Below are 22,824 nucleotides of genomic sequence, written 5' to 3' on the forward strand. Positions count from 1 at the left end.
CATTATCTTTTCCCTTTAGTTCCCTGATGTGTATTGGTTTTAATAATGTTGAATTTCTTCTTTTATCTTTATAATGAACAGTTTGGTCAAAAAGAAGACACTGTTAAAAATTAATTTTCTAAAAAACAGGAGGGAAATTGTAAATTATACTGATCTCTCATTCGATGGCTTTAAAACTTTGGAAAAATTTTCTTAAATATTTCTTACACCTTTAGATTTCTTTAAACAAACAGCTATTTGATTGAAAAACCTTTTGCAAATGAAATTATATTTTTATAGTGTGTTGCCCTTGAATTAAGTAGAAACTGGCGGTTTTTTAGTGGTTTTCAGCCACCTTCCAAAATGTGCCAAAAAAACTGCAAAAGATTTTTTAAATATGTTTTGTAAGTATAGTAAGTAATATAGTTGCCAAGCGGTATTTAAAATACTGTTGGAATTTCTTTTCTAGGGGCGATATATCTTGGGAGGGTGGCGGTACCCTACCCAAAATAGTTATGAACCTTTCCATTACCTATAAAACTACATTGAACAGGAGAACCATTTCGTACCTCGGTACAGACAGACTGACACACACACACAGATCCTGTTACTTTAATATAAGGATGTACAAAATTAGAATTTGCACTTTGGCTGAAATTTATATTGTCTGTTTTGAATAAACATAAGATTCAAACCATTATTTGACACTGCAATGCTAACACAAGTTAAAACAATGAAAAGGATGTTAAATCATTTTAGCTAATTTTCACATATTTTTTTATGTCGAATAGAACAATATTATAGTAAAACACTAGAGGGAGAAAGGGTTAAATAACTATATCTCCCCATCACAATGTCCTTGTGCCGACTCTAAATTGGGCCTTTGAAAAAGGGAGGGAGGTAGTTAACTGTATATACATCTATACTATAGATCTCTTATGATGATAAAAGAAAGTGTTATATTATCAATAAACAATGATTAAAATAACATCAAAAACTGTTTATTATTTTCGCTTTATTTTATAAAGAGGTATTATATTGCTGTCTAATAAAAACTAAACTGTGCATCATTGGAGAAATACCTTTTTAAACTTGTGGTAAAGTGAAGGGTCAAATTGTTAGCCAAATATAGAGTATTTTATTTGTATCTATCTATTAGTTGACTTATAATTAGGGAGGGAGGGAAAATTGGACTGTGTATTACACTTGTACCCAAAGTCTTATAACCTCGTTATCTTATTCTTAGGATCAAAAACTTTTATTGAATTTTGATTGGTTAGTCCAAAACAATTCAAGTGAAACTATCTACAAAAGGGGTAATTTTGTTTATAATGATTAGTGATCTTTTACTTGCATATTTTTTAAAAACTCAATTGTTTAATGCAATTATATGAATAAATAGATAGAGCAAATGCTGTGTGATTATAGAAATCTTCACAAGTTAGTCTAATGTACCTAAATAATTTATCTTTTAGTTATCTGAACAAAACATCCTTACTAGTATTTTACACAAAAACTATGAACTTATATTAATTCTAATTGCTCGTTGATTATCAAAATCCTCACAAAAAATCCAGTTATCTATTTGTAATAATAACTGAGAAAAACTGATTTCTGATAGTAAATGAATCACAAATTCTGTATATCCTGTCTCTTTCATATCATTACTGGACAAATAATTGTCTTATTTGTAACTAGCAGCTGCGCCTCTAGCGTCCAGGGGCTTTGTATTCATAGGGGTAGAAAATGGGTTGAAAAATAGCCTAAGACCATCCAACGGCTCAAACCTAAAAAATAAAATAGCCTAAAACCATCGCAAGACCTATGTGAAGCCACCATAAAATGAAGAAGCTAAACAGTTCGGTGGTTATCGAAATCTTAAGCTACAGACAAAAAAAACCTTACTACTTTTTAAAATAGAATATATCAGGATTGGCTCTGGAGGCTAAGGTAGACAGGTCTAGCTTGGAAGTACCTTTAGATTGGAAGGACTGATCGAGAGAGTATATCGGAAAAATAATAATTTGCCACCTATCTTAAATAGAAGCCGAAAAGTTAGACGGATATTCTAAGCATAGATTAGCTTCGCTATTAAAAAAGATTTTTCTATAGGAAGTTTGGATACTTGAGTAGCTTTGTTAATTATAATGGTGATTTTCTAAAACAAAACTAAATTAAAAACAAGGATGGCATGAAACATGAAAGCGAAGCTCTGAAAACAGGCGTTAATGTTATAACTTAATACACAGAATATTAAGTCAAAACGAAATCCAACAAACTTTTTTAAAATTGCATAATACAGGATAGTGTTAAAAGGACTTACATTTTGAGGTTTTATAATACATAGAGATAATGCGCTTAAAATAAATCAGCATGTTTTAGATGAACGTTCGGACTTTCTTGTAATGATTATGGAGTTGTCACGATTTTAGAGTTGTACCTAACGTTTACAGGAATCAGCATAGAATCGATAGATCAATTATAATATTCCTAAAAAATGATAAGATTTACGCACGGACCGAACTTATTATAAAAATACTTCGTTTTTAAAAAGTAATGTGTTTCATTGAAGTAAAACCAAAATAAATGCTTGTTAATTTAGGAAAATATCAACACAATTTTCATTTACTTATAAATATCAGGGATCTAAATGGATAAGACAATTTCTGTTAATTAATGTACGTCCCCAATGATGATAAACAAACTGATCCCTTCTTTATATTGCAAATAGTGGTTGAAACATATGGCCATTTAACTTAATGAACCAACCAATCAAAAAAAAAGTTTCACATAGTAGTTAAGCCTACAAATAAGAATATTAAAAATCTGTAGGGACTAATGTAATATATAGCCCAGTGTCCCCTCCCTCATTGAATGATTATGTATCTACACCTATTTTATGATTTTTGATGGATAGAAAATGGAATATCAATTGATGTACATCCCCAATTATGATGACCCCATTTTGAGATTGAAATTAGAAGCCGAAAGGTTAAGACATTACTTCTTTAGAACCAAGTTATCAAACTTAAATAAAAGTTACAAAAGTTTTTACGGCAACGATTAAGAAAATCTTGTCATAAAACTTTGGGTACCAATATAGTTTTACAGTCCAATGGATCCTCCCTATTTAACTAACCAATAAAATTTATAAAAGCCAGGGATAAGACAACACTGTAAAAAATATTTTTTTTCATTTAGTATCAATTGATACGCTGGGGTTGTATTGGACCTGGACCCGTAAAATTGCTGTATTAACAAAATGAATATATAACACCACGTAGTACTATATACCGTAATAACTATTACTATACAGAGATATTACGTTTTTAGTATCAATTCTTACCCTACAGAGTAACAAAAATTACGAACCAGAGTATTAAAAACTTCCTTCTACTGTATTGAATTTTATTCCATAGAGAGTATTAGATAATACTATAAAATGCACATTCTTTATTTAGTAATACATATTACTCCATAGAACACTAAGTAATACTCAATACAGTATTGGAATCTTCCTTATATAGTAATGAGGTTTTTTTGCTAGAACGTATGGGATGATGCTGTACAGTAATGAAATGAATATATAGTATTATCTGATGCTATTTTTTTATTTTATTTTTAACAGTGAATGTTCTACAAATTGATGTACATACTTAATAATTATACTCAAAATTACCCTTTACAAAAAGTGGTTGAAACGTTTGGACACTCAACTTAATAAAACCAAGCATAGATTAGCTTTGGTATAAAAATGTATAAGTTATTAAATAAAAAATGTATCCATCTAGTAGAAAAAAATATAGAATTTTCACCTATCAGTTAAATTTATTTATCTGGTTTAACGCCTGTTAATTTAAAAAGTTTATATCATTTAAGCAAACGAGGATGGCTTAGTCCATATGTTGTGCTGCTGTTCTTTAAATGGAGGACTCAATCGGTTAAGTGAATTTAACGGATGAAACAAACATTTGTCATTTCTATAATAGGATTTTAAAACGACCAAGCTAATATTGCTTGATTCACTTCTACAACAAAAAAGAAGGCGTAATTTTGTTTATTATCACTGTGGATGTTCATTGTCTTATCCCTAAAAATCCTTTTGTACATAAGAATAGAGTTTATAAGTCTAACTCATAATAAATAGATTCCTAAAACAATTATGCCTAATGTTGAAAGTTTCTTTTCCTGTATTAATTAAATCATTCTTAATTTGAGGTATATTTTATAATTGTAAATATTATTCCTTTTAGTTATAATAAAAGCTATCTATACATATTAATATTCGTTTGTCATTTTGTCTGATTTGTTGAGCTTCGCTTCAATGGATGCGGACATTTCTATTTTTTTTTACATCCGTCACAAGGAGCGAGGGGGACGTTGGACTGTAAATAACACGGGTACCCAAAGTTTGATAAAACTATCTTATTTGTTGGGTCAAAAACTTTGAGTACTTTTGTTGAATTTTGACTCCAAACTAGTTGTGTTCAAACGTTTCAACCTATAGTTTTTGTCTACTAAAAAAACAATTGTGTTTGTCATCATTGGGGATGTATACCAATGCATCGTCCAGTGTCTTATCCCTGTAGATCCCTGCATCCTTCACCTTTCTTTCTACTCTATAACTTCGAAATCATTCCTTGTTTTAAAAATCAACCGTTTTGGAAAAACTGCAAAAAAAAGTTTTTTGATTAATTTGAAAGCATAATTCTACGTTAAACTTATCTTGACAACTAAGTCGAGCAAAGTAAAAGATCCATAGACGATAAATTTACATACCCTATAATAACAAACATTACATATTTATTTTAAATATTTTTGAAAAGTTTAACACTACTGGCTTAAGCCAACCAATCAAGAATTAATAAAAGGACCTTTGGTTGTTAAACCAATTAAAATGAATACGGATTTATAAAATTTTGGGTACCAGTGTAATTTACAATCCAACTCCCTCTTTTAAAATTCTGTTTAATTTAGCAATTTTGCTGGGACACTTTTCTAAGGTACAACACTTATTTAAAAGAATGATTTTGTCGTAATTTTAAACTATTTAATAACAGCACGATTTTGACCTAAGCTATCTTAGTAATGTGCTGTACATTTAATACAAATTATTGACTTTAGGAAGGACTTGAAATATTTGGTTCAGTGGTTCTGCTCCATTCTTGTCATTCTATGGATCTTAAGGGATAAGACAATGGACAATAATAGTTAATTTTCGCATCGTATTATAAACAGCTTCCCGTGGATATAGAATGTACAATTAAAAGGTTAAAACCAGTTTTTTTTAGTCCCGAGGTGCCGAAGGCACCGGCAAAAAAACTGGTTTTAATCTTATGATTGTACATTTTTATATTCGTAGAAAGCTGGATATAATACGATGCTAGACATAGTTTTTTCGTATGGATGAGAACCGGTTCCTATCCACCGGATTCGAATGAATACGAGAAATTGATATACATATAAGTGATAAAAATAAGATTATAAATTCTGGGGACTAGTTAAAAAGTTTGGACACTTCTGGTTTGAAACTAAAAGTTAGAAATACTCAACGTTTTTGAGCCAACGAATAAGATGTTATGGTTATCTATCTTTGGATAAATATAACTCAAAACAGTTTTTTAAGTACTTACAACCCCCATATTTTTTGAATACATTGAAATAAAATGGTGGGGGGGCTATTTTTTTTTATTCCTATCCCAATCGGGGTCCATGCGGGTTTATTCCGTAACAAATATATATTAACCTAACCTTACCTTAAGTAATAAACAGACAACCTATTATCTATCTATTTATATGTATATACATATCTAGTTATCTATATCTATCTATCCATCTATTTATCCGTCCATTTGATGACATTGAGATATTTCTGAAAACCATTTTAATTAGTCCTCTGATATCAAAGTTGGAAGGTACATTTTGTAAATATTTCAAATGTTCAACAGTAAACTTCAGGGTTCCAAGAGATAAGACAATGGATGATATTTTAATCATAAACAAAATTACGTCTTCAGTAGATTAAAATTGTTTTTTGAAAAGTTTGAACACAGCTCGTTTGAACCAGCCAGTATTAAAATTATCAAAGGAATAAAAAAGCAAACTTTGGGCACCAGTTGTAGTCCAATGGCATCTTATTATCCTTCTTGGTAATGCTCTACTTTAGAAATCTATTTTCTAAAATATGCTTTAATGTAAATTTTTCTAGTTTAAATGCATTTTTTGCTCTAGAATTGAACATTTTTGCAAATAAATGACAACAAACGTTAACTTTGCAGTTTAAAAGTGTATATTCAAAATCACCAAGAACGAAAAAGTTTATAATTAGTATAATAATAATCCTAAACCTTTTATATTTCAGGGAGGGAGGGGACATTGGGGTATTTAAAACACTAGTCCCAAAAGTTTTAAATGAAATTTTTTTACTCGTTGGCTTAACCCTATTGATTGGTTGGACTATTAAGTTGAGTGTCCAAACGTTACAACCACTAATTTTATTCTAAAGAAAGGGTCATTTACTGTAACAGCATTAGATATGTACATCATTCGATCGACCATTGTCTTATCTCTTACCAACTTATATATCCTTGTTCTCTTTATAATTTGATTGATATTGTTCAAAAAAATCTTTGAAATCCGAGTTTTAAGTTTTTTTTTAATAGGAAAATAACAGTACAGTAACTTATAAGCTAAACATAAATTTATTGTCCTACTACAGAAGATATGCTTTCTAGAAAACAGCTAAAAAAATGTAGTTAAATAGAGCGTTATAAAATCATACAAATGTTTATACAATTAAGTGAATATTTCTCATGTTATTTAGGAGTTTAAGGGATAATACAATAAACAGTAAATTGATTTACAATTATGATAAAAAAAAATTGGGGTATAGTCCTTCTCGTGGCAACGCTTCTTAAGGGGCGATTGTTCGTTTTTTTCACAGTAGCTTTTCTCCTATTTCTAGCCACTGCGGGGGGCTCTAACCCTGCGTGGCCAATTGCCTAACCCTGCGGGGCAATCACCTAAATCAATATAACCTAACCTAAAATAACCAAAATCAAAAGCAATTTTAAAAATACGACAAATCGCCCATTAAGGGGCATTGTTACGAAAGTGACTATTCTCCAAAATTGTAATTGTAGGGAAAGATTTTGAAAAAGATCGAATGAAAAACGTGGTTTTAAAACTGTGAGTACCAGTATAATTTACAGTCTAATATCCCCTCCCTTCCTTGGTTTATAAAATCAAGTCTTTAAGCTTCGTTTTTGAGATGTTGTCATCCTTGTTCAAAATGATCTAAATCAAACTTTTACAGTTATAAAAAAGTGATAAATTTTTACGCATTTTAAAGTAATGATTCTATTTTAAACTATCCATTATTTGTATCTATCTATCTTCCCATAAATTTATCAATTTGCTAGCAGCTGCGACCCTAGCATCTAGAGACTCTGTATTCGATAAGAAAAGAAGGGGATAGGAGAAAATAGAATGAAACTACTTACTTAAATTTGAATTGAAAATATATTTCTATTCAAAATGCATATTTAATCATCAAATCCTTCCCAATCCATCAAATCTATCTATCTGCACTTACAGTCTATATATCTTTTCCAATGAATCTATATATTTAGTCAATTATCTATCTATACAATTATCTATATCTCTAACTATCTATCTATCTAAATATCTGTCTAACTATCTGTCTATTTCTAGGATGGAGAACCATTCTACCTGCATAAGCCCAGCTCTGGCTCCAATAGCACTAGCTCAAGATCTGAGGACCACAACAACAACAACAAAGGTAGACAACAACCAGCAACCGCCGACTCAAAGCACAGGCCAGCGGCTGCTGGCGGCCACAGGACAGCCGCCAGAGCCTCCAGCCTGTCGGATTCGAGTCGGCCCAGTAGTCTGGACGAAATGGAGGAAGAGTGTGAGTGTGGTTTTACTAACAGCCATGATAATAATAAATTTACTAAAAGCCCTGAGAACAATAATAGCAGACATAAGAGTTCAGCTGGTAGCAACGGTGGCAGGGGAACAAAATCTAGCAGAAGCCCCGCAGAAAGGAAATTTATAATCAAAATATATTTTTCTACATATCTATTTTAATTGATTTTCTCAAATTGTTATATTTTACATTTAAGTTCCTTTATATAGAAACCTAAGTAACACAATTTTATCATGAAATCCTTATAATAAAGTAACAAAATTAATGAATGACTGTGTGTTTGTGTGTTTTTATGTTTGTACCGAAGGATCTCACTAACCACTGAACCGATCGGGTTCTCCTTAACAGGGTAGCTTCTAAGAGGTCTCGGGAAGGTTTATAACTATTTTTGAGGAGGGTACCACCACCATCCCAAGAGAAATCACAAAAACATATATCAAAATCAAAATCAGTCACTCATTCAGTACATTGCTGCTATTGTTAAGCTAAAATTTTTATTGAAGATCCCTTTTACACATTTGTCTATATATTGTGTTCATGCTTCAGAAGACATAAAACTTATAAAATTTTGTCCGTTTGTCCATTTTATGACTTTTGTGATTCGTTACTTATGGCTTATGGATGTTGTCTTCCATGTTGGAAACTATTTTATTTTTCTCTAAAGTAAATACTTAATAACAAATAAAAGTTAAAGTTCTAAAACTTGGATCTTAAAAACTAAATCCTTTTCTATTTTATTTTTACTCTTTTATATTTTAAAGTTATTTAAAAAAACAACAGAACAAATTTTTAAATCAGTAAATATTTTAATATTTCTTTACTGAAAAAAAACAACACAATAGTATTCAGTAAACTGGATGCAACTGTTTTAAACTAGGAATCAAAAGGGATAAGACAATAGCCGATAGATTAATTAGATTAAAATTACCCCTTCTGTAGATTACAATTGGTGGTTAAAACGTTTGGGCACTTAACCTAATGTACCAACCAATCAAAATTTATTGAAAATCCCAAAAGTTATTAACCCAACGAATAAGAAAACGTTATCATAAAACTTTGGGGACTAGTGTAATAAAGAGCCCAATGTTCCCTCCTCCACAGATTGTAGGAACATTTTTCCAAAGCACATCTTTCTTCTACAAGGAAAGAATTTAAATTTGATACTACTTTCTTTCTATTTAATACCTTTCTAGATATCTAGCTATCTATCTTCTGATACTGTCTATCTGGTATTTTACTTTCTATCTTGCTGTCTCTTTGTAAATTTTATACCTTGCTATTTTTTTCTGGATGTCTTAATTATCTATCTAATTACAAATATTTACTTTAGAGTTTTTATAGAAAGACTTTTTTTTATCAAATAATCACAAAAACTTCTTAAATCAAAAAGAAATTTATTTTCTCAATTACTTTTAAAGTTCTAATTTTATAAAAAGTTTTTTTTATAATGACAAAAAAAAAACAGTTACATTAGTTCAAACTTTTAAAACTATAATCATAATCTAATTAAATGGTAATTATATATACTCAATGGGGATTTATATATTTTTCATACCATTGTCTTATCCTTTAAGATCTCTGAGAAACAATAAGTCTGGGTATTATCCTCTTAGAAATTTTTTTTCAGTTTTTTACCCCCCCCCCCCCTCTCGACAGCAAACTATGAACTCTGGCCGCAGCGCTCGGCTCCCTAGGCGCAGCGCTCAGCTCGCTAGCCTAAAACCTAACCTAACCTAAAATAGTTGTTCGTCGGTAGTCAGGGGGGGGGGGTAAAAAACTGAAAAAAAATTTCTAAGAGGATAATACCCAGACTTCTTGTTTCTCAGAGATCTTAAGGGATAAGACAATGGTTTAAAAATTTATATAAATCCCCATTGGGGGGGGGGGGGGTATAAAATTGAAAAAAAATTTCTAAGAGGATAACGCCGAAGTCTGGAGTATGAGGCAATGTGATGGGGGTTGGTTGGTTGTCCACTATAAACTTAACCTGAAATTTTCCGAGATAAAAGTATTTTTTTTCTCAGTTTTAGAAATACTATTTCCTTTTTACCCATCTAAATCTACAATAAGCTATATAAGTTGGAAAGAATTTTAAAGTATATAATAGATTTAAAATCTGCATAAAATTTTAAGGATTTTTCATAAAATTCGTTTTACATACAATTCTTTATTTAAAAGCGCAAATACAATTTAAGTTAATTAATTTTGACCAATAGGATAGGTGGATTGGAAACTACCTGAGCTCTAATTGGTTTTATGATGTATGAAACTTAAGCGTTTCCAATTAGAGTGCAGATTGTTTTCAACCCACCAATCACAGATGTCAAAATTAATTACCTTAAATTGTATTTGCGCTTTTAGATAAAGAATTATACAAAAAAAAGAATTTAAAAAAAAATCCTTAAAATTTTATGCAGATTTCAAATCTATTATATACATTAAAATTCTTTCCAACTTATATAGCTTTATCTACAATTCATACATTTTTAACATGTTTTAACGTTTCAACCATAGGAATTTAAAATTTACAACTGGCTAATAAAAGTTCGGGCCTTGCGCAATTTTATTTAGCATTGTCCTGTCTTGGAGGGGAGGGGACATTAGAATTAAAACTTTAAGTAACATTAGGTAATATTATTTGTTGATTCAACCATTCAACCTTTGGATACTTGTAATTTATTGAAATTTGAATTATAGTCCATTGCCTTAAAATTGAAATTAACTTTCTTTAATTTTCCATTAAATTCAATATTAACATTATAAAAACTACATCAAATTTCAAAATTTATACTTTTTTGTATAAATATCCTTTATTTTACCTTCTAAAAGAATTTAAAAGAATCTGCTTGTTTTCAAACAAAACCTTTTAAATTCAAAATTATTCTTAAATCCGACGAAAATATTTAAGCTGAAAAGAAATTATATTTTTACTCCTTTTGAATCAAAACAAAGATGACAACATCCACTAAAACGAAGCTGTAAAATTAAAGTTTGAGCTTTAACACTTGTAGAGTGTCATAACCTAATGAGAGAATATAATTAATTTTTAATTCTTAATTTTTTTTTGTAAATTTGAAGCTAACTTGCTGAAATTCAGGATATTATCAAAGAACATACTTACATGTTTAGGACTTCTTTATAGAGATGCTTCGCTTAAAACATTGTACCCTGTTGTCCTAGGAATCTTATTTTATAAATCAGTTGAAAAGGATAAATAGAAATGTATATTAGAAAATTTTTAACCCATTAATTAGGGATCTAATGGGATAAGACAATGGCCGACAAATTGAGTTAGATTCCCCTTCTGTAGATTACTATTAGTCATTGAAACGTTTGGACACCTAACCTAATGAATCAACCAATCAAAATTCAATAAAATCCCCGAAGTTGATGCGCCGACGAAAACTTTGGGGACTATTGTAATTAACATCCCAATGTCCCCTCCCTCCCTGCAAACAATACATCTTGTCTCATTTTGATTAGTACAAGTATATCATGAAAAGCCTTGGGTTCTATTAGAGAAAAAGATATTTAAAGTACATTTTAAATTTAAAGGTAGAATCAAGAGCTTTTAGTAAATATATTAACAATTAATTAGGATTCAATATTTGTTTAATTACTAACATTTTAAGTGTTTTTTTAAAGTATTAAAAGTGTGTTGCTTATAAAATTTATTAATTTAGTTTTTTTCAATTTGGATTTAATAAGATTTATAAAGAAGGATTTTACCTATTTTGATATACTTAACCATTTTGTTTTGCTTTTTACATACTAACATATTTTGATTATACATAAACTAGAAGTCCACATACAAGTCCCAGACATTCCAGCAACCGTGAAGAAAAACACCATGAAACTTCAAGAAAATCTTCTAAAGAAAGCAGTGCATATAATGAGTCGCGGCATAGTCGCAGTGAGCGTAGCACTCAGCGCATTACGGAGGAGCGGCCAGTAAGTCATAAAGATGGCCGCTATACTGATAATAACCACCAACAACAATCAAGGTCTGGAAAATCACGGGGCTCGGAAGAGTATGATAATAAGCATAAAGAAAGTCGCCGCTCATCTGGACGGTCGGAAGAATCTGCCGCCACTAGCCGCAACCAAAGAGGTTCTAGTCAAAACAGGAGTCAGTCAAAGACAGAGGATAGCAGACGTGGTGAGCGGGATCGGGAAAGCGCGGCGCGCCATTACCGCGAATCCACAGTTTCGCCGCAGTTGCGCAGTTCAAGCGAGCGGGAGGTCAAATTTAATCTTGACAATCACAAAACCGAATCAAGGCATTATAAAAAGGAAAGCAACCAACCTAGTGAACACTCAAAGCGGTCGACAAAAAGCAGCCTCAAAAGTCGGGCAGCAACGGCTGAGCTGCGAGAAAAAGATCCGCGCTCTTCCAGTGAGCGCGAGGTCAGATTTTCTACAGAAAAACCACGCCGCAAAGAAAGAGAACATTCTAAGGAATATTTATTAAAATCAAGAACAGAAAATCGGGCAAACAACAACCGTTCTAGTCACTCATCAAGCGCCGAGCATAGCAGCGGACGGTCATCTAGTGAGCGGGAGCTTAAAAATCTTGGCGGGCGGTCATCAAGCAGCGATGAGCATGAGTGTTGTTCAGCATCGGATTGCGGTGCTCTCTCATGCACCTCAGATTGTCGGCAATCCTCTGAGGAATCAAGTCCAGTTAACAACAAATATGAACCTAAGAATGGCGCACCGCCCCCACTACCCCCAGCATTACCCAGCCGCTATGCATCTAGTCAATCTAAAACCCCATCACCAATTTCATCAACATCTAGTCAAATGTCCAACAGCATTAAAGAATCATCGCCAAAACCCACAATCAATGATTCCCAAACCGCCTCAAACGGCGATAAAAAGAAAGTATTAATCCGCTCTCGCAGTCATGACTCCATAGTCGAAGCAGAAGAGGATGAACGGCGGGCACAGCGCCGTAAAGCCGCCGCTGAATCGCGCAAGTCCCGATCGGCGGAAGAGGCAGAGCCGTTTTACCTACACAATCCTTCAAGCACCGGACGCCAACCGATGCCTGGCGAATACACAACAATTCAAAGTTTATTCTATGAGATTCCTGAGCGCCCGACTCGGTATGAGGGCCGCAAGTTGATGGGTCAGCATCAGCTGCATGCGGAGAGTAGCGGCCATAAAAGACGGGCAGCGCCTCCTATACCTCTCCCACAAGGTTTGTTTGTTATCCAAAAGAGATTTAAAGACAATAACTGTCATTTTCAAAATTAAAATAATAATCTACTGAAAACCTATTTGCCTCCGAGTCCATAGTGTTTTTTTCTTTGTATTTTAGGAGGCAAAAGTATTTTCTTTAGATGAATTACTACTCTTTCTTCTATGTGTGTTTTCTAAATCGTTGATTAATGAATAACATTTCTAACTGATTTTGGTTTAATTAGTTTTTAAACAGTTACATATATTTTTTTCTTTTTTAGACAAACTCTTAAGTCTTAGTCAGTCAGTCAAAATAAAATACTTAAGTAGGATTAAATTTAAATATTTTTTAAATTAATGCATTTTGTATCTATCTATCTATTTATCTATCTATCTATCTATCTATCTATCTATCTATCTATCTATCTATCTATCTATCTATCTATCTATCTATCTATCTATCTATCTATCTATCTATCTATCTATCTATCTATCTATCTATCTATCTATCTATCTATCTATCTATCTATCTATCTATCTATCTATCTATCTATCTATCTATCTATCTATCTATCTATCTATCTATCTATCTATCTATCTATCTATCTATCTATCTATCTATCTATCTATCTATCTATCTATCTATCTATCTATCTATCTATCTATCTATCTATCTATCTATCTATCTATCTATCTATCTATCTATCTATCTATCTATCTATCTATCTATCTATCTATCTATCTATCTATCTATCTATCTATCTATCTATCTATCTATCTATCTATCTATCTATCTATCTATCTATCTATCTATCTATCTATCTATTATAGAAACTGTAGAAGAGGACATAAATCATGCCTATGAAGTTATTCCAGAACCCCGCAGAGGTTAGTTTCATATTCTTACCAATTCACCCTCTATTTTTTTTTTTTTTTGGGGGGGGGGTAGGGAGGTAATTTCATTTCTGCCAGTTAAGTTTTACAAACTCTTCTCTGCATGGCCAAAACTAAAACAGAGCTTTTGGATTTACTGAAAATTTTCTAGCAATAGGTACCAGACAACTAAAGAGATAAGACAATAAACCAACAAATCAAAATTATAAAAGTTCCCAAAGTTATCAAACAACAAATAAGAAAATTTATTATTAAACTTAGTAAACTGGTATAATAAACAGCCCAATGTCTCCTCCCTCCCTGAAAAGGTAAAGCCTGCCTTTTAGGAGATATTACTGATCATGCACCTTTAACTAAAATTGTGTAACTAATATTGATTTAGATAAATAACAAATCTTAAAATATGAAATTTATAAAGTAATATAAAATTACATTAGACAAAGCTTTAAAATCACGAAACCTTTTAAACACATCATTTTTATAAATTTAATGTTTTAACATTGATTGTTATATCATGATAATGCTAAATGAAAAAAGTTCTCAAAATGCAAAATGCTTTACTTCAAATTAGGTTTTAAAATACATTATAGTAAAACAATGGGAGATGGGGTTAAATAAGTCCCCACACCGTGGACCCTGTGCCGTCTTTCAATTGGGTCTTTGAAAATCAGCCAGTACCATCGTAAATATTAACACAGCCAAATTGCTAAAAAAAAAAACAATTCACTAGCAGACTAAAAAGGTCCCAAAATGATGGGCCAAGTAGTTGTCCGGGTTATACATCTATACGTACATTACATTTATTGAAAATTTGAGTAAAACAACAGAGGGAGAAAGAGTTAAATAACTGTACCTCTCCTTCGCAATCACCTTGTGCAACCTTTCTATTGGGTCATTGAAAATCAATCAATGGTGTCGCTTATATTAACACAGCCAAGTAGCAGAACATAATTTAGAAAGAAGACGAAAGAGGTCTTTAAAAAACGAAGGGAGGTAGTTGTCTGTATGTATATACAATATACATCTATATTAATTGAAAAGACAACTACGATCTATTTCTTATGCTTTGGTAAAGTCAAAAAGACACAAAATAATTCGGGCATTTCTTAAAAATTTTAATTGACGTTTTCACAATACAAACAGTAATATATAATAGCATATCTAAAATTTGATATATTTTTTTTATTAGAAGTTATAATAAAATCATAAAAATGCCTACTTATACTATTTAACACTAATTGTTTAATTGCTGGGATCAGCGTTGCGGAGCCAGTTGATTTTGGTGGGCTCCGGCTCCAACTCCGGCTCCGACCTAAAATCACGAGATTGTTTAGTCCTTTGACACTGTACATAATTATTATTTGATCTGTCCTTAATATTTTATTCATATTCAATTTTTTTGTTTGTATATGAATATTTAATACCTGTATTATAACACTGTTATTATTTTTACTTGTTATGTGTGTCATTAAAAATAAATATCTAAGAAAAACTCTACATATTTTTTTACCTGTAGGTTTTAAAAGTTAAATTTTTGATAAAAATGGACTTATAGTTTATAAAAATCTCTTTATTTATCTAGTCCGTAGCCGGAGCCGTTTTTTAACGAAAATTACGGCTCCGGCAAAATATGACGGCTCCACGGCTCCTGGCTCCGGCTCAGCAACACTGGCTGGGATACTGTCGGACAAACGGTTATTAACAAATATATAAAAACAACGCATTTAATATGCAGATCCTAAATTATCGTACGAATATTTCTAAAAATTGCATAAATATAGAATGCTACATATACATATATGGACACACTTACAATATAAGCCTTATATATTTATTAATAGAAATGCTTCGCCTATCACATTATTCCTAATCAGCCTATTAAAAAATGTTCCAAAAATGATGTGAATAATGAATATATCCAAAAAGAACTTATAATCATTATTTCTTAAAAAGCTTTGCTTTAGATAACATAACTGCTATTTTTATCTTTAAGTATGATTTTTGAAACACTTGTCTAACAAAAAAATCTTTGTTTTAAATACTAGCTTTCATTTTTAAGATTGTCTTTAATTTTTCCAGACATATACTACGTTTAAAGTAGGGAGGGAGGGGATATTTGGCTGTTTATTATATTACGCTAGTACCCAATGTTTCCAATGTTTATTATTACGTTTTCTTATTCGTTGGCTAAAAAAATTTGATTGGTTGATTCATTAAGTTGAGTGTCCAAACTTTCAACCATATATAGTAATCTATAAAAGTGGTAAATTTGTGTGTCATCATTGGAGATGTAAGTCAATTTATCGGTTATTGTCCTATCTCTCCATTTAAGTAACTAATAAAGAAGCTACTTTATAAGTATGTGGTTGTTTGGGCTGTTGGAAGTTGGGTTGTTTGAAGATCACTAACATTTGAAACTTAATATACCATGATTTAATTAAAAAACCATTATAGTATACAACAAATGGAACTAATGACTAATATAGCCAGACATACATTATCTATAGAGTAGCTCCGCTACTAATAATGTCTAGAATGGAAACGTATAGTTCATTAGGAGTCAAGGATTTATTTTAACAGATTACAAAATAGACGGATGTTAGTTTATTGTCTGTCTCTTATTTTGTCTTTCCGTATGTCTTACTGTCTGTTTTTTTTGCAGCGTTGCGGAGCCGTTTGATTTTGGTGCGGATCCGGCTCCGACCTACAATCAATAAAAACTCGACTAATTTTTTCCCCCATAAAAAAATCTTTTTTTTATTTTTGACTTTTGAAGTTATTAAAAGTTCAATTTATGATGAAAATGGACTTGAAAAACTTAAAAAGGGCATTTGCACATGACAAAACAGAAATACCAAATCATAGTTTATAAAAAAAAAAACATCTATACTTATCTAGTCCGGAGCCGGAGCCGTTTTTTAACGAAAATTACGGCTCCGGCTCCAGCAAAATATGGCGGCTCCACGGCTCCCGGCTCCGGCTCCGCAACACTGTTTTTTGTTTGTCTGTCTGTTCATCATTCCATTCATATCTTTAAAATAACATTGAAATTCGTCCCCATTGATGATGAGCTAAATTATCCCATCTGTGGTTTAAAATTATTTAAAAGTTTGGACTTCTGAAACCAACCAATCATTGATAGTAACCAAGTTTTTAGCCAATGAACAAGATGAGATAATTTACAATTTGTGAAATTGATAATACACCGTTTGAGACATCTAGGAATGTTAATAATTTAAGTTTAAAGTGTTCTTTTGTGTATTTAACAACAAAGGTATATTTTTCATTGCGCATGTTTCAAAACGAGACCTACTGCTGTTATTTTAGGAGCTGATATATAAAAAGTAAAATAGTGCCTGTCAGTCTGTAGTAAAATACCGCTAACAACTGGACCGATATGATTCTCCTTTACAGTGAAGCTTCTAATAGGCCTAAGAAAGGTTTATAGATATATGGGGGATGAAGTTTTGTATTTTAAAACTATATTTTATGGCGAAGAACCCCCCTTTTCCCTATGGGCGTAGTCGCTAGTTGTATCATTTTCGTATGTACATACCTACATTTTTACTGCAATATTAAAAATCAAGTAAAATTGAAAGAAAAAAAAAATATTTTAAAGTTAGACAAGCGGATTAAAGTTTTAATTTTAAATGAATTTGAGACTTGAATCAGAGATCTGAATATTTAATATGAAAACAATTTTAAATTTGTCCATAGTCAGCGCAGCAATTTTGTTCCAACACCCAGGGAGGGAATGGACATTGGCCTGTAAATTATACTAGTACCCAAATCATTCGTTCTTTCTTTCATTTGTTTAATGCTTGAAAACTTTTATTTATACTCTTGATTTGGTTGGTAAAAACTAGCAGAGTCTTAGATTTTATTCAATTATTTTAATCTACAAAAGGGGTAATATTGTGTATCATCATGTATGTTATAAGTTCAATCAATCTATTTTATCAAATTTTTTTGGGGATGTACATCAATTTATCGTCCATTAGTCTTATCTCTTTAGATCCCTGACAAACACTAACACCACTTTGTTGAAAAATTACTCATTTCTAGCCCAATGGGGTCCTATTTCTAGAGGGCTTGTTTCTCTCTAAATTTACCTAACCTAAACGAATAATTAAATTTAGCTTTTAAAAATTAAAATTAGAATGAGTATTCCTGTTCGCACTAAAATTTTGTCAATCTTATCTTTTTTTCTGCTGAAAAATACTCTCATGTACGTTTGTTCAATGAAAATATATTAAATAATTATTGCAGAAATAATAAATAAATATCGCAGCAATTTAATGTTTGTCATAATAACAGTTGTAGTTATTTCTCGCATCGTATTATAAACGGCTTTCCGCGAATATAGAATGTACAATTATAAGATTAAAACTATTTTTTTAAACCCGAGGTGCCGAAGGCACCGGCTAAAAAAACTGGTTTTAATCTTATTATTTTTAATTTTAGTTAAAAAAATATTTTTTTTTATTTTTTTGGGGGGATATTTTCATTTTTGGGGGGTTTGGGGTGTCCTATCCCCCCAAAGAAAGTAGTTATAAACCTTCCCGGGACGTATGAGAAGCTACCCTGTTAAGGAGAACCCGATCGGTTCAGCGGTTAGCGAGATCCTTCGGTACAGACACACAGATACACAAACAGACAAACATCCTGTTAATTTAGTATAAGGATGAACTGAAAATAAGATAAGGGGGAGGGGTTATTTTTTGCCCGTGTCTACATCGCCCAAATCTTGCGGAGCCACAAGGTACCCAATATAACCTAACCTAACCTAACAATTAAACAAAAAAATATCCCCTCCCCTCCCCCCCTTCCATATTTTGAATTTATATTCAAAATTCTCTACAATAAACGACGAATTGTATAATAAAAATAAAATTAGTGGCAGGTACTGTCAGTAAACCATTATATGTATACAATTTTTGACACATATTAGCTTCCAATAATCAAAAAATTGCTATTTATTTAATTACTTTCTTACAACGTCGTAGGAACGACATTTTTAGCTGTCTAGAGAGGTAAATTGTTTCTGTAATACAGCCAAATTTAATTAAAGTCAAAATTAAAATTAAAACTATGTTCTTTAAAGTTCTGTTGGCCCCGGGGGAAAAATATACTCCTAATAAAAACCTAATTTGTAATTTTAACAAAATATATTGAACTTTTCTTTGCTCAATAAAATCTTTAAAATTGTTCTTTCGTATAGTGTTACTTACCCAGGAAGGAAGGGGTATTAGACTATAAATTACCATAGTGCCAAATTTTGAAAAAACTGTTTGGGTTTAAAACTAAAACTTTTACCAAAACTACGGGGCCAATTGCCTAACCCTGTAGGGCAATCACCTAACCTAATATAACCTAACCTAACATAAAATAACCTATGAAAGGCCATTTTAAAAATACGACAAATTGCCTCGAAAGCAAAATAGTCAATCATTGGAGATGTTTTCAATTTATCAACCTTATTTTCCCCTTAAGATCCCTTCACATACCCAATCAAATTAAAAGCTTTCTAAAAACAAAGATTTTTGCGGTTAAAATAGCCTAAAACCTAACCATATAATTGTTTAAGTATATATCTATCAGTTTACGATATCTTATATGATACATATTCATATACTTCTCTAGTATTTGTTAAAATTGCAAAAAAAATATATTCTGAATGTTTTGTACGAATACTCTATCTTCTTAAAATAAATCTGTTTTAAGAAAACATTTTCTATCCTTTAGATAAGGTTTAAATCAGAAATATTAGGGATAGGTAAAATAAAAGATAAATTAATTTTCAAGTAGGGCTTTGAAAGTTGTTATTATCCACTGGATTAGAACTGGTTCTAAGCCATACTGAAAAATCATGTAAAGCATCGTGTTGTAGATAATTTTCCCAGAATATTAAAATACCACTAAATAAAATTAATACCACTTTTTTTCGGCATTTTGGGGCAAACATCTGATATTTTTTTATTTTTATATCCGCGGAAAGCTGTCTAATGTATTAATCAGTGACGTGAGAATGTGAATGTACATATAATAATATATTACAATATTTTTTATCGTACTTTATGAAGGAGGAAGGGGACATTAGTCTGTAAATCTTGCTGGTCACCCAAGTTAGATTAAAACCCTGGCCTAAAAACTTTGGGTACCAACATTTTTGAGACAATTTTGTTTATCATGAGTGCAATGATAACAAGATATATTTTGTCCATAGCCTTATCCCATCAGATCCCTGTATAATTTTGCAGAGAAAAATAATTTTCAACATTTTATGAAAATAAAATTGATAATAAAACCTTCTAAATGGTCAATAAAATAAGGATATTTATATTTATTTTATAATTCTATAAACTAAAGTAACAGGATGTCTGTCAGTCTATCTGTCTGTGTGTATGTCTGCTAAGATCAGATAAATGGTTGGAACAATCACTTTACATTTTTCAGAAAAGATTTTCATTTAAATGAGCATCTAGAATATGATTTACTTTGTCCAGCTTTCTTTTGGTAATTCTACAAAATACATACATACAAGGACGTCAAAGCTTTTGCTTTGGGGGATGGGGTAAAATAGGGGGTTTTCAAATGTTTAAGAGGGGTGGTCAAATTTCTGTTTTATTTTTAATTGGGGGGTTGTCTATGCTAAGGCTACCATAAATTATTTTTTCTTTCTGCCCACACCCCCATTGGACGTCCTTTCATAAGGTTTTGTGATTTTTTTATGTTTTCTAGCATACTTTGTTAGTTTGTCAATCCATGTTTTTTTTATTTATGGATTAACTTATGGACGGAGTCATCCCTGTTTATAAAAAAATCATCTTTGTTGTTAACTTTAAATTTTCCTATTTATCGAGAAAAAACGTCAATACTTACCATACATTAAAATTGGGATTTTATTGAAAAAGGCGATGAATCTTGAGGAATAAGACAATGATGATAAATTGATGCATATTACAAATCCTTATTCTAAAGTAACAGGATGTCTGTGTGTCTTCACCGAAGGATCTCGCTCATTTCTCATGGGTTCTGTAAAGGTTTATAACTATTTTGGGGGAGAGTACATCCACCCTCCCAAGAGAAATGACAAAGGAAATGAGATGGGAGACTTTAACGTAACATAAAGAGGTATCGAAACATAAAGAAGTAACGTAGAGACTTTTACAGTCAAAAACATTTAAAGTGTCACTAGAGGCCTCTAGGGGCGTAGCTGCTAGTCCTTATGATAAAGTAACAGGATGTTTGTCTGTTTGTTTGCTAACTGCTGAACCACCTAAGAGAAATCGCTCCCAGAAAAAAATACAACCCCACAAAATTTTTTAAAATTTTTATTTAAGATTAAAACTAAAAATGTTGAGGTTGAGGTGGTTGATCCCAATTTTACTACCCCTCCTCAAGTGCCCCTAGAGGCTTTTAGGTGGCGAAGACGCTAGTAATGATTGAATAAAATCATTAGCTGAAACGTTTGGACACTTCTATTTTGGAAACCACCGATCAAACTGTAATGTCTCTTTCTTCCTAGTGTAAATTTCACTGGAACCCAAAGTTTTATAAACACGTTCCGTCATATACAGGCTTAAAACTTTAGATACGCCAACAGATCTATAGTATAGATGTATATACAGACAACTACCTCCCTTCCTTTTTCAAAGACCTCTTTCGTCTGCTTCTAAATTATTTTCTGCTACTTGGCTGTGTTAATATAAGCGACACCATTGGTTGATTTTCATTGACCCAATAGAAAGGTTGCACAAGGCAGCTGCCAGATGGGGAGATACAGTTATATAACCCTTTCTCCCTCTAGTATTTTACTCTAATGATACGCCTTATAAAATATTGATTTTTACAAGCTTAAAGTGTTTAAACTTTTCCAACAATATTCTTATTCTAGAGTAAGAGTTTTTTGTTAGTCATCATTGTGGAAGTAGATTAATTTATCGTCCATTGTCTTATCCCTTAAGATCCCAGCTAAACAGTTACTAAAAAGAAACGATAAAGCAAAAATTCAAACTATTTTTAAAGGAATTTTGGACTAATAATATGAAAGAGTAGCTACGTTATAAAATCATGAATAATTTTCTGCAAGGGGATAGGAGGGAGAAAATTATTCTTTAAATTAATACTTAAATTACAAAAGTCGAAAATTAAGGGAAGAAGGGGACTTTGGCATGTAAATTACACTGGTACCCAAACTTTTCAACCAATAATTCAATCTATAGAAGTGGTAATTTTTAAATTAGATTTATTCTTATGACATCCTATTTATGTCGGCTAAATGGTAATAGCTGACAAATCATCGTCATGTAATTTTTTATAGCATTACCCTATTAAAATTTTTTTTTTAATTATATCAACATTGTAGTCATTAGAATATCGATGTATTGTCAATTATAACCTCTCTTATATAAGGCCATATGTAAATGTCGATGTAAATATCAGACGCGTTACAAAATAAGAACCTAGTAATAGTGTCTAACTTTTTATCTTTGTGACGTAACAAAAATCGAAGGATGAGAGGGGAGGTGGGAAAGGAAACCTCTAGAAAAGAGATGGATTTTTGTTACGTCACGAAGATAAAAAGTTAGACACTATTACTAGGTTCCAAAATAACTATTTATTAAGATTAGTTATCCATATCCTAGAGGTGTATAAAGCAGGGAGGGAGGAGTCATTGGACTGTAAATTACACTAGTACCTGAAGTTTTATATTACTGTTTCTTATTTATTAACTTAAAACAATGGTTACTTTTAAAATTTGTTTTGGTTGGATCATTAACCAGCACTTTTATTCATGAGAAAGTTTTTTTTTG

General features: G+C 31.5%; 1 protein-coding gene across 3 annotated transcripts in view; it reads left to right on the plus strand.

Annotated features, from left to right (window-relative positions):
* The window catches only part of LOC145333966 (uncharacterized), a 79,575-nt gene that overhangs the window by 20,892 nt on the left and 35,859 nt on the right, over positions 1-22,824 (plus strand). For all 3 annotated transcript variants that reach the window (XM_080179229.1, XM_080179227.1, XM_080179228.1), the window contains 2 exons: positions 7,693-7,780; positions 13,946-14,002. In XM_080179229.1, the coding sequence (XP_080035355.1) occupies positions 7,693-7,780; positions 13,946-14,002 (145 nt within the window). The remainder of the gene's footprint in view (positions 1-7,692; positions 7,781-13,945; positions 14,003-22,824) is intronic.

The sequence above is a fragment of the Acartia tonsa genome, chromosome 12 (genome assembly GCF_053477335.1).
Source record: "Acartia tonsa isolate MP-2025a chromosome 12, ASM5347733v1, whole genome shotgun sequence".
NCBI classification, from domain to species: Eukaryota; Metazoa; Arthropoda; class Copepoda; order Calanoida; family Acartiidae; genus Acartia; species Acartia tonsa.